We start from the raw sequence: 13234 nt of genomic DNA on the forward strand, positions 1-13234 counted from the left end.
TTTCAAGTCGATAGTGAAATTTCACAATTTTTTTGTACTGTATCTGTACATTCCCCGGCTACCGTTATAAAATTATTTATCATAAAAATGTTTGTGTTTCCTGATAATTCTCCCCAGAAATTGCGCTTAATAATTTCCTATTGAGGTCTCACCCTCTTCTGGTGGAAGAACTCCTCTCGGTATACCTCTAAAGAAATTACGAAATACGCGTAATCAAGAACTTTTGAAAAGAACGATGGGTGCTCGAAAGGCAAAAGAGTTGTCGGCAACAAGCAAGAAATTATGTATACGTAGCGGAACGTTAAAGAACGCATGGAAACGAGTTGCTGAGAAATGTGATAGCAGCTCTATACTCAGCTTTTGCCCATCAACATTCTAAGGATACTAAAATCACGGTAAAAAAAGTGAAGCAGACACAAGTTTCTTACTTTTTTAACTTTAATAATTTTCTTAACTTTTATAAAGTTCGCCTCGATGTTGGGGCATATTATTACTTATAAAAAAAATGACAATTCACCTATGATCATGGCGCGAATTTCAATTCCTCTGACAACCAATTTTTAAGAAATCCTGATTAGGAAACATTACATTTGAAATTTAAAATTGAATCTTCCAGTCTATAAATTATCTGCTGTTTAAAATTATGATAGCAATACATATAGAACCACTCCATAAGTTAATTACAATTTTTCTTCCAGCTCTTAAGCTTGAGCTCTTGAGCTGAGCCTGCAACCGAAGAGAAAGAGAATCTTCTCGATGGGGTTAACCGTTAGCCGTAAAACGAACAAAATATTTTGGCAGTTAGGCGTAAAAAATTGGCAAATTTTAAGCGCTACTAGTAAAAAAAAAATCAACCGCAGAAATTTTTCTATGACCGCAAAGGAATGATATCATCCGTAAACCGTAAAAGCCATCACCATATCAAGACTCTCACAGAGAAAAAGGGGCCAATCAGAACAGAAAGTGAAAACAAGCAAAGTGACTGGACAGTGTGACTGACTAACCTAGAACCAAATAACTGAACCTTTGATCCGTGTGCAATGTTCTTCACAACCTGCTTTAAATTGCGTGTGCACCAAAGAAAAAATAGGAAAATAGTCAATCTTAGTAGTTCGCTTGTTAGCAATAAAAACATAGGCAATCTATAAAAACTGGAATGGGGCAGCAACGATTTCCATGATCTACAAACCTAAAACTTGAACTAAATGACACCTAAAACAGTTATTTTTCTTCTTTTTTACTGACGGCTGAGAAGTTCAAGCCTGAGGTAGCATCGCATTTTAAAATGATTCCCCTAGTTATGTTTATTCCTCTGGATAAAAACTGAGGGTGTAAGTCGAGTTATATGTTGGTTTTTGGAGACATAAGGCTACAATGTATGTAAAGGAACTCTAGGGCTAAAATCTAAACAACCCCAGTTTTCCGCTGTTGTCCTCTTTCTTGTCCTCAGCCTGTTTTTCTGCTCGGACCGCCTCCTCTCGACCCCGATTGTTAAGTTCTTTCAGCATCTCTGACTGCTCTTTTAATAAGTCGTACAATTTGTCGGCTCTGGAAAAAAATCAAACCCGATGAGATATGCTGTTAAGAATCAGGTCGTGGCAGGCACGGTGAACACAAGGTTCGCACGGTGAACACAAGGTTTGCAAGCTGGACTGTGGATCTAGAGTTTCGGGTTCCGGACCTGGCTGGTTCATGGTGTTTTGTCTTAGGCATGTCTTAGGCAATTCACTTTATTGTCACAATGTCCCTCACTACCAAGGAACACAAATTAGTTCAGGGGAACTTTCAGGAAGCCCTGACATAATGCTAACGGGTCCTCGATGGACTAGCACGTCATTAAAGAGAATTAGACATACTCCTTTTCGCTGATAACAATAGAGGTCGGAGAACAGTACTGTTATTCATGGGTAATACAGCTTAACTTCAGCTATCATGTCGCAGAAGATTGAGGGGCCCCATCGTCCTTTTTCTATAATCTAGGCGGATTCTTCCCATTTTCTTTTCCTTTCCTATCATTGAGTTTGAGTTATATACCTAGTACTTTCGATAGTATTAATTAATCACAATAGACTATAGCATCAATGTTACCTATTTTGGACAGGTAAATTCTTTGATTATGCGAATAACTTATATCAAGACAATAAATGAATGCCAGGGTTGAAGGAGAAGGCAACGAAAATAAAGTTCTTATCCACAGTAATTATTACTTTTATATGCAGAGAGAGAAGGACCTCGAGAACAAAAGGTACAATATAAAACCGCCGAGAGCCCATTTACTTTTATCTAAGTTATGACGGGTGTAGAATTTTTACATGTGATATATCTCCAAGTGCTTTTAATGAAAAGTACTAAAGTTAATGCTTACAATTTCTAAGAAGATGTTGAATGGAAAATTAGGTAAGACTACTGTGATGTTACAAGCCACTTCATATTCACTTCGCATTCACCTTGCAGGACGATGGCATTCATTTCAGTTCATAACAAATGAGATGACAAACCTTTGCTCTTGTTCGTCCAGTCTTCCAATGATCGCCACCATTCCCGGCGACAGCTTCTCTTCTTCTTCCACTTCAGTAGACTCGGGCTTGCCAAAAGAAATAAGGGCATCCACCAACTAAGAAAGAAAAACACTTTTGTCTCAGATGCTTTTCATATAGAATGCGAGTATACATATACTTTTAGAAGCCTTACTTTTTAGCATTTTTCTGACAGGTTAATTATTTTTCATGTTTCTTTGTTAATTGGTTTTTGAAAATTTCCAGTTTTAATTATTATCACAAAATTCAAGAATTCTTCTCATGCAGTGTACCACCTTAGCAGCACTGCACCCAAGAGTTAATGCCTTCAGTGTTCACTCGAAGAATCAGTCACTCTAAAACGGGGCTCACCATTTCCTGAGTAGGGGTTTGCTATCAGCATATCAAATCTTTTTTCTTTTGAAAAGTTTTGAAAAAATATCAGTTGTGATCAATTTTATTTTTCAAGGAATTCCAAACTGTTGGTAAAAAAAGTATAATTCATCCCTTTTGGCAGTTTCGTCACTAGTGAGATTTTTAGGTCTAATCATTTTAAAAGTTCGTTACCTTTTGTTTGAGTGTCTTGGAGTGGTTCGGGTATTCTGAATAGCTTGGCACTTGCACATGTTTAAGGATAAACATCGGCATAGAATTTTCAATGTCAAGTAGTAACTGAACCTAAAAATGATTTGAACATATATTACACAAGGGAAGGAAGAAACTGGTGACTTGCAACTGCGGGACTTGTTTCAATCGACCATAGATCAGCCTAGAAGGTGTGTAGATTATCAGAGAAGTTTGATTTTTCCCAATATCCTCAATAATAAACATTTATTCACTGCATTTCGTTTGCAGTAAATGGTTTGAACCCGGGGGTAACATGTGAAGGTGTAGTCTGTAAACTTTGTAAACGTTTGTAAACGACTCATTCACGACATAAACATCACAAACGACCGAAAAAGAACGATCCAACTTAACGACAGACCGAAACAGACCAATCACGACCGACTTACGTCACTTGAGTCTTACAGCCAATAACATCACGGCAAAACCAACCGATCATTTCACACGAACTGGAATAAGTACATTCTACTGACAACAATCATTCACTTGACTCTGATGATGACTTCCGCACAGGTTGTCGAAACGTCAGTCACTACCACCGACAACAGTCCTTCTCAGGACTACACTCACCCGGACGATCAGACTACACCTTTGCATTTCGTTTTGATAACAAGTGAGGTTGTTGAATGTTAATAGCTGTCAGTTCGAGGCTACGTCCTACTTACCTGTAAAACATAGCGATCCATCAAAGCATTCTGTTGGATTTTGTCGATATCACCAACAGCAAGACCAACCTGGCGAGTGACATCAAACACGTAGTCAAGACAACATACTGACTTTGAATGACTCAAGTATTATTTTCCGAAGAAGCTGTGAGTTGTGTTGTACCGACGGGTTCGTGAAATCACGAAAGAGTAAGGGGTACGAAGACATTGAGAAGGGATTTCATATTGCAGTCTTACAAACGATAAAACGTCTCATGACTCGTAATCGTAACTGAACAGTCAAAGCAGGCAGCCTTCATTTCAAGCATTCCGTCATGGGAAATAAAGTTGATTAGAGCGAGCCACCTTAGTTGAAATTAACCTTCTCATCATAAAAGTGAAAGAGCGTCTTTTTTCGAAAGTTGTTGACGCCGGCTATTCACCACAAAAATTGCCATCCAGAACTATAAAAAAAGGGATTGGGTGGTGACTGGTCATTTGGAAAACGTTAACCATTTCTTGAAAAGCTTCTAAAACATACCAACATATTCATCATGATAATAGGCATCCCGAGAACCAGAATAACGAACAGAACATTCGTTAGCGTTGGGAAAGCTAATTCATCCCAGGGCAAGAATTCATCGTGGTAGTTGAGTTCTCCAAGTGTCATAACATACATTGACATCAAGGCATATCCAAAAGTGTTGAAGTGCTCCTAACATTAGAATAAATAAATATCAGACCTAAAAATGAGTAAATAAATCCTAAGATCCGTATACGTAGTAGTGCGTCTAAATCTCTACTCACAAACAATGAGTATCATGGAATTTTCAGCTTTAGATATAATTTTATTTCTATTGTTCCAATTTGCTCACTCAATCCTGGTTATCAGCTCATGTAATCGTCGGCTTACAAGATAAATAATTCACCCTAGTGTTCCTAGGCTGACTTAAGTTTTGGTTGGAGGCTAACGCTTCTCCCATGAAAATGGAGATTAACTAAAACAAAGAGAAGTCAATGTCATCTCGAAAACAAAAGCCAAAGCCACAAAATACGATGTCACTTAATGGTACGCATCTTTAAAGTTTCATGTAATTAATTTTGCTGTAGACAGTAAGGTTTTTTGGTCTAAAAAAGTAAAACGATGTCACAGCAGAAAGAACAGCCGGTTAACTTCAAAAATTCAGGATAACCTGAAAATTTTGCCGTGTAACAAATAATTAGAAAATGATAATCCTTACGCTTATTCCTGTGATGAGAACTCTATCAGTTAAGCAACTATCCAATCTAAGCTATAAGGTTTTTGTTTTAAAAGTTGAATTTATTTTCATTTCCTTTTCTTGGCTGATTTGCGATACAGTCAACTTACTTTATCTACGATCAGAAAAAACGTGGTTCCAAATGCCATTATAAACAGCATCCACAACAGCAGAACCTTAAAAGATAAGAAAATCCAACAGATTTATCATGAATCCGGGTAACGTTGTTTAATTAGAATCCTATGTAATATTCGGGTGACGGCGGCGTATTCACAGCAGGCACGGCGCCAACAATTAAGCCCTGACGAAGAGTCCGCATCTTCCCTTATTTTGTGCAAGAGGTCAAGACCCAAAAATTAATAAATAAATAAGGGAATACCTCTAACCATGTTACCCTTGATTAGCGCCTTTTAATCGGCTTAGTTGGAACCATTGTCCCAGTGCAATTACTTTTTTAAACAGAAACAATTGTCTGCAAAGCTAAATACCTTGACAAGAGTCACAAACATTGTAGTGAGCATGATAACGTACTGACCATAAGATGACAACCTTAAAAGAGATACAGGATTATTCACACTCTGTTATCATCGTGTAAGGAAGTACTCTATGTGTACGCTTCGGAATTAATATTCAAACAACTGTATATATGCGTTGTATGTACTGGGTTTAGTTTGATCTTTAATTTAAAGTATATTTTCCTCTGTTTGCAGGCACGGTCATGTAAGATAATTAGTTTTATTGTTTGTCGAAATAAAAGTTGGCAAAGAGAGTAATTTGAAATTTCCCAAACGCTATGGCTGGAGTATATGTTCCTGTTAGTCATGATATGGGGGATTTCCAAGGGTGTCTGAAAGATCAAGGTTGCCGTGTATCTGTTCAGTAATAGATCCCAGGTGACGTCAAACAGTAGTAAGAACAAAAAAGTGACACACAAGGGATGGGTGAGTGTGACACTAATATTCTTGTCACATAGCGATGTCTTCTGTGCTCTATTATTGTATCAATCTACGAGATCATAGAATCTACTTGTTTTATGATTTTAAAAAGCACAAGATTGTTAATGGCGACGTAAACTATGCTTCTGTCCTCCAATAGATCATAAATAAGGAAAAATCAGTATGCGTGTAGAATTCAGTTTATCGTTTGATTACCTCCTGAAGTAAAGAATGAGATTCATCCAGGCAAAGAAGATAGCCACTGCTCCTACTTCCAGTTTATAGCCATACTTGCAATCACAAGTGGGGAAGATGTAAACGATGGACGCCACGTAGCATAGCCACTCCACGTAATTCAAGAAGTTTTTCAAATATGCAACACGCTGTTAATTGAAAGAAAAGAAAACTTAAGAATTTGTTGATGCTTAGCGTGCGTATATTGATTTATGGATGCACGCGGGAAGTTTGGAGAGCACGAAAAATGCGTAAGAGTAACTCGAGTTGAGCTTTTTATCCACAGTTCTTGGGTAACTGGATCAAATGTTTTAAAAGTCAAAGACGCGTTAAAAATTGGGCAGTTCTTCGCTGGTTTCTGTCATATTTTAAAGAAAAGGAAAACTGCACTGCAGCTCAACAGGACGGCAGCGCTGCAGCCAGGTAAAAATAAAAGCTCACGCCACCTTATTTACGCACGGGCGTGCGTAATCAAAGATTTTGTCTATGGTGGCTCAATAGGACTTATATGAGGCAAGCGCGCGCGCTGTGTCATAATACTTCTTTTTTTTCTATAGGCATTCTACGTTTTCTCGTTTACGTCCTCTAACCAGGAAATATCATGTAATGACTACCTGAACGTGCGGAAAAATCTTCAAAATGATTTCAAAAAGAATTATCATCATTTACCTTGCGAACTAACGAGAAAATATGCTTTCCAATCAAAACCACACAAGCAATAAAAGCAAAAGTGCTTAGAACCTGTGTTACCTGTAATAAATGAAAAAAAAATTAAGAGTAAGTAGGACGCATACTTGTTAAGCAATTTAATTATTGAAAACTTAAAGTTCGAAGCACTTTTGGTTTGTCTAGAGAGAGGGACTCTGACCAGTTTGTCTTCGTCCCAAGCTCGTAAGGGAGTGAATAACAACTTTCTTTAGAATGTAGTTTCTCACACGATGCTATACCAACAATTCCCTTCGCTTGCCGGTTAGAGGTCTAGGATGGGTCCATTCCCTCGCAGGCTGCGCCGCTCCAGCTACAGAGCTTGCCCACGTGCCTCTTTCAATCGTACTCTGTACCAAAGGAAAATAATGTCCCATAATTTTCTCTTGTTTCCACTTAATCATTTCATAGAATAATATCTGTGTGGAAAATTGATGACCCTTAGCTTTAAAGGGGCGCTGATTATCCAGAACGTTTTCCTTTGAACAATTAATTTAATCCAGCCTAAGTTGGTTAGATTATAATAAACCGGCGGAACAGATTATTTTCCCATGTTTTTATAAAAGGGCAAAAAGGACCATACAAAACACAACGGTAACGCTGACTATTTTTAAAAGAAAGCGTCCCTACCGCATCTGAAGTTGTGCATGTCTCCTGCAAAAAAAAAAAGAGAAGTAAATAGAAAGACAATCAAGCACTAATAACAATGTATGTAAAATTTTCGTTTCGTTTGTGTGGCTTCCAAACCATTCACTCAGATATGCGCACTTATCACATCCAGGGGTTAGGATCATTGCCTAGGGAAACGAAGCGGGGGGGCAGAGGTTATGTGACTTACCCTGAGGTAAACCTAAACGAAGCGGGGGGCAGAGGTTATGTGACTTACCCTGAGGTAAACCTAAACGAAGCGGGGGGGGGGGGCAGAGGTTATGTGACTTACCCTGAGGTAAACCTAAATTGAATTCGGAGAAAAGCGCTTCTCGACTGGAGGAGAGTGTGTCGCGTGCCCCCTTGAAACCGCCACCAATTTGTATGCCAGCCAGGGTAGAGAAAATATATTTTTGCAGTTATTCTATTTTTCTATTTGTTCCCCTAGAAAATGGAGGTTCTCGGGAAATAAATCACCATTTCCCTTGGAGAAAGTCATTTAGTACTTAATGAAAGTAAAAAAGATCAATAATTCCTACTGGCGAAGGCAAATGAGCACTCAGTCCACCCTGTCACTTCGCCTTCAACTTTAGATTCGTTTTCTTTATTGCGCCAAAAAAAAAAACATACATCATAACCAGAATCAGTTGAATTGTCTTTCTTGCAAAGGATATCTTCATTAGCGCGATCGTACACCGTCAAAGCAGTTAACGGAATCAAAAACAAGAAGTACGAGGCAAGGTTCAAACCAAATGTCCACCAACCAAACTTTTTCCTGAAATATAAAGATGCGACCAAATATAAATTGCGATCACAAATATAAATTGCGACCAACTTAGAATTTGGATCCTCCGAGTCCTTACTCACCATTTCATATTCAGTAACATGAAACTGATGGGATGGGTGAGGCAACGTTCCCGTCGATATTCTGCCATTATCTTAAACAAAACAATCAGCAAATCAATGAAGTGAATCTTTTGTATGAATAAAAATGTTAGCTTTCAAAAGGAACCAATCGTTTTCGTTTTTGATCACAACCGCAAAAAGATAACCGAGTAAAGAATTGACTTACAGTTTTTTAATCACTTTACGGCTTGAAACAATGGACAAGAGCTCGTAAATCTGAGAAACCTAAGATCAAGCCGATTGACTTAAATAAGGTATTAAGTGCATTTACCTTGATCAGTTGGAGGGATTTTTTATCAGATTTAAAAGGCTCTCCTGGGAACTGCCCTTGAACCAGGTTCAGATCATATTTCACCTAGGAGTAACAAGCAAGTTATTCGAAAACCATCACTATGAATTTGACCTATCGACTTGCCACCAGACTGCATTTATCTTAATATAACAATCCATCTATATTAGATATCTGTGCACATAATCTCAGTCATCGAACCACCAAGATGACCAAGTCCGTCTTGGAAATGAAATCGAAATTCTAATTACAAATTGCTCCGAGGCGTGTTCGAGTCTGAGAGGGGAATCCTTCCAATAGAATTGCTAAGTGGACTCACCATATAATTTTCCGATTCTGGTTCACCCTTTTCCTCCACGCACCGATCAAGGAAGAACTACGGGATAAAGACAAAAATTGAGACTTCCAAGCATTTAACCAGTTCCGTGCTATTGGTGTTGATCTTTGTTCTTCCTGAGTCTCATCAAAAACAAATCACGGAATCCAGTTGAAAATCAAGCAAATCTATTTAAATATTAGGCACCTCACTAACTTTTCAAATGGCTAGTATTGGACAAGAACTTTAGTCACGTAATAATTTGCAGTATCTGTTCCCTTGCCTGTCATTATAACATCTTGATTAAACATAAGAGAACTCTTTATGACTGTTAAATTTTAAAACTCAGTAACGTTAACACTGACCACTTACCACAGCTACTTCGGGCATCTTACGGATCAACGTATCCATGATGGGAACCAAACCAGTGGTGGACTTAGAAAGCGCCTCTCGCCACCTAAAATAGAAGACACCACATTCTAAGCCTCAGTAGAGTACAGCGTCTCGTGTGGTTGATTTCTTTAAATACTGATCAGAGCCACCTATATTTTCTAGTGGCTTTGTATCCTGACCCTTTGCAAGGACTTGGTGATTAAAGTCGTAAAATATTCTTTAAATTTAAATTATCTTGTATAAAGCAGAAGATCGGTTCACTCAGCAGTTTTGAAGGATAAACTTAAGTGTACTACATACTGTAGATCTTTAAACCAGTCTTTACGTTCTTATGAGGGCAACTTTTATAAGGTCTTAACTGAACCTTTCTTTTCGCCAGCCAGACAAACCTCAACGTACAGTTGCTGCTGCATAATAAGCTCCCGCATATATGAGAACTTGTCAATCAAACTAAAAGGAAGGATGGTAATATGAGAGAGAGCATAGAGCATTGTAGTACCTATCGTGTTTTGCAATTACCGCTGCAACTTCTTTTAGCTCCAAAGATACAGCTATGTCCACTACACTTTGATTATATCCATTCTTCAAAATGGAAGCTTTTTCATGTGACAGAAAAAATTCCATTACTGCTGGATGATTGTTGATAGCTGCCAAGTGCATGGCTGTATTCTGCAAATAAGAGTTAGTGAAGGAAAAAAAAAAGTGAAATCACTCAAAGTCGGCTTCCTGGCTAATGTATTTAAGAAATTTTCTCGGTTTTGGAATCTTGAACTCGCAAGAAAAGCTCCTTCCCTAAGATGGAACAACGATCATTATGGAATACCTCAGCGCGACTACAGAATATTCTCAAGGGGTCGCCACTCACATGCGATGTTTTACAGTAGTTAAGAATGCGTGTTTTACGGAAATGACTAGCAAAATGACACCGGCCTGGTTAGTGATAACCTTTCTAACCATTGCATAACCACATCTCTATCCTTTTTATCTGTTCAGGCGTCCAAGCCAGCTAGGGGTTATAAAGCAATATTCTTCTATCATCAAATAAAATCAAGCGAGCGCCTGAAGTTTTTAACTAACTCTAAAATAGGTTCATTTAGAAAATTTTTTTCAAAATCAAGAACCTTGTTTTTATCCACGTCATTGATGCTTTCCTCACTTTTTTGGACAAGGACCTGACAGCAAAGTAGGGATCCTTTGGTGGCGGCTAAATGAAGCGGGGTCCTCTCAAGCTGATCTCTGAAACAAAAACTGAAGTTAGGGCTGTCATGCTGATTTTAGCGTCAAGTCTTTTTAATTGTGTTCGTAAGAAACGAACGCTCTTTAGAACTCTTTGCCTGTACATGGTATGATGCAGGTATGCACTTATGGCACGTCTTTCACTTTATCGTTTATTCACTCTTGGTTCCTAAAAGCTGATGACACTTTTAAACTAAAAAATTTCGTGGTAAAAAATACGTATGTTGGATGAAGACTTTGCCAGGGTCTTGCCCAAGAACGAAAAAAGGCGATCCAGCTTAGTTAAGGTGTTGATGATTCTCTTACTTTTCTATTGTAGCACCGAGTCTTAAGAGTGTCTCCACTGTGTGGTCATGTCCCTCTGAACAAGCAAAGTGAAGAGCTGTTTTTCCTTGACTGTTGCGCAAATTGATGATTTTCACATTCTGATTGTCCATAAGAGCCACTACAACGTCTTTCCAACCGTATCTGTTAAAGAAATTAAAAGCCCGGCTTGAATGCGATAAACAGAAAAATTCTCGAAGTATAATTGTTAAAATAGAGAGAGAGCTCTCACGCAGTGGAAGATCGTGAGCAGATAACGAGAGAAAGGTAATCTTCGATGCGACACCGTAGAAATTGACGAAATTTCAGACAAAAAAAGACAGTTTTGAATCTTTGTCACACCGTGAAACTTCCGTCAGCTCTAATTATGACTCTCGCTTAGGTCGTCAGAGCGTCAGTCGGTACAACCAACAACTTTCCTTCTCAAGACTACCCTCGCCCGCACGATCAGACAGCATGATTAGGGCACAAACATATGTGACCTGGGTAACACGTGTTTTATGACAAAAACGACGCGCGTTTGAAATCATGCGAGTCTCTAGTTTCTCTTATTTGTCCATAATGGCACATCAGACCAGGCGCTACGAGTCAAATTTCGAAAAATTGTGTCATTCTTCTCATTTTACTTTTCCATCCATTGCAATCGCAGATTGGAGATTACATTGTGCCAATGAAGCCTTGGATATTTCCTGCCTAATCCATATCTTTTTCCAAGAGATACTTCTAGATACTCAAAACATGATTAGTTCCTCTTTTAAGAACTCAACTTTTTACATTCTCCCAAACTGGAAATGTTCGATTTAAGTTATCAATGAATTCAAGTCCTACCTGGAAGCTACATGGATTGGAGTGTCCAAGCTGTTAGATAGAACACTAGGAGATGTTCGGTTTTTGTTTGCAAACAACCTGATATTCTGTTAGAGAATTAAATATAAAAACTGGTAACTCAACATGCTGAACCTTTTTTGATGTTAAGTTTACATGTTGAATGTTTCTAGCTACTGAAACGCGTGAAAATCGAACCTTCAAGTCCCCTGATTTGGCCGCGTAGTGAACTGGTGAAAAACCATCCTCGTCTTTCTCTGTGATGAGTGCAGCAGCTGTTGGACTCTGTGTACAGGAATTTCGATTACTGATTAACGGGAAAGAAATCAAATTATAAGGATATCGAACAGGAAATTTCTCCCCACGCTGGTTTAATCTAGTGTGTAATAACTATTCCACTTAGGGGAAAGACTTAGAGGGTAGAGATTTCGAAGGTCCTTTTAAACCTCCCTCGACAAAATAAGTTGATGCAGATATTGGGATTCGATATATACTGACTCTGCAATGACACAGACAGTACCAAAGGACGCGGCCTGAAATCCAGACGAGGATAAATTTAATTCACTGCAGGCCCAGTGATAGCATAATGTCAATTTTTTTTCACACTAGGAAAGAGCCTAGCCTTAACTTCTGAGGTACTGGTTTCAGGTGAATCTAGTTTATCATAGTCTGAAGCAAAGTTTGACTAACAGATATCTAAGATGTAAGACTTAAAAGCTTTCCTCAACCACCATAATGATCAACAACAAAAAGCAGAAACAAGGTAGGCGAAATCGAAATCGTCCAAAGACAAGTGAAAGAAAATGCGAGTAAAAACCTGCATTTAATAGAGCTGCAACCTTTACCTGTAACAAAGCTTCCATAGACTTCACATCTCCCACAGCAGCATGGAGTACTGACTTAAGCATTGTGTCCCGCACGGTGACATCGGCTCCACGATCCATCAGAAGCTTCACCACATTATGTGCCCCATAATTTGCGGCCCGAAACAAAGGTGAACGCCGCTCGTCATCCTTTGGGTCTACAGCTGCTTCCTAAATAGGGGCGAGCTACTGTATTAAAGATCTGGGCCAAGTTTTTCAAAGGACAGATGACGCTATCTAATAGATAAATCGCTATCCAGCGGATAACTTTTAACAAAACATACTTCGCTATCCACCGGATAGTATTTTATCGAGTAGATAGCGTTACACACCCTTTGAACTACCAGGGCCTGGGTTGTGCATGGCAGAGAACCCTTGACGTACAAACCAACGAAATTTTTCACGCTTTCAAGAGAACAAATTAAAAGTGGAAGACTCTAGTGCAAGCAAAATTATACAGGCTGGATATAATCCGGATAATCGATTTTTATCTTCAGTTCTGAAATTGTAACTTTAA

The 13234-nt window shown here is 38.6% G+C and overlaps 1 protein-coding gene across 1 annotated transcript in view; it reads right to left on the bottom strand.

Annotated features, from left to right (window-relative positions):
- Positions 1–420: 420 nt before the first annotated feature.
- LOC111326797 (transient receptor potential cation channel subfamily A member 1) overlaps positions 421–13234 on the bottom strand; it is a 23954-nt gene continuing 11140 nt past the window's right edge. Inside the window, exons 10-30 of the mRNA XM_022930867.2 lie at positions 12700–12888; positions 12053–12139; positions 11858–11943; positions 11012–11173; positions 10591–10705; positions 9969–10138; positions 9449–9533; positions 9080–9136; positions 8743–8826; positions 8433–8503; positions 8196–8340; positions 7548–7571; positions 6882–6962; positions 6195–6361; positions 5532–5592; positions 5154–5219; positions 4326–4499; positions 3806–3874; positions 3084–3194; positions 2499–2614; positions 421–1548 (exon numbers count right to left, since the gene is read on the bottom strand). Of these exons, the coding sequence (XP_022786602.2) occupies positions 1398–1548; positions 2499–2614; positions 3084–3194; positions 3806–3874; positions 4326–4499; positions 5154–5219; positions 5532–5592; positions 6195–6361; positions 6882–6962; positions 7548–7571; positions 8196–8340; positions 8433–8503; positions 8743–8826; positions 9080–9136; positions 9449–9533; positions 9969–10138; positions 10591–10705; positions 11012–11173; positions 11858–11943; positions 12053–12139; positions 12700–12888 (2271 nt within the window). The 3' untranslated portion in view covers positions 421–1397. The remainder of the gene's footprint in view (positions 1549–2498; positions 2615–3083; positions 3195–3805; positions 3875–4325; positions 4500–5153; positions 5220–5531; positions 5593–6194; positions 6362–6881; positions 6963–7547; positions 7572–8195; positions 8341–8432; positions 8504–8742; positions 8827–9079; positions 9137–9448; positions 9534–9968; positions 10139–10590; positions 10706–11011; positions 11174–11857; positions 11944–12052; positions 12140–12699; positions 12889–13234) is intronic.

This window comes from Stylophora pistillata, chromosome 11 (assembly GCF_964205215.1).
Source record: "Stylophora pistillata chromosome 11, jaStyPist1.2, whole genome shotgun sequence".
In the NCBI taxonomy this organism is placed as follows: Eukaryota; Metazoa; Cnidaria; class Anthozoa; order Scleractinia; family Pocilloporidae; genus Stylophora; species Stylophora pistillata.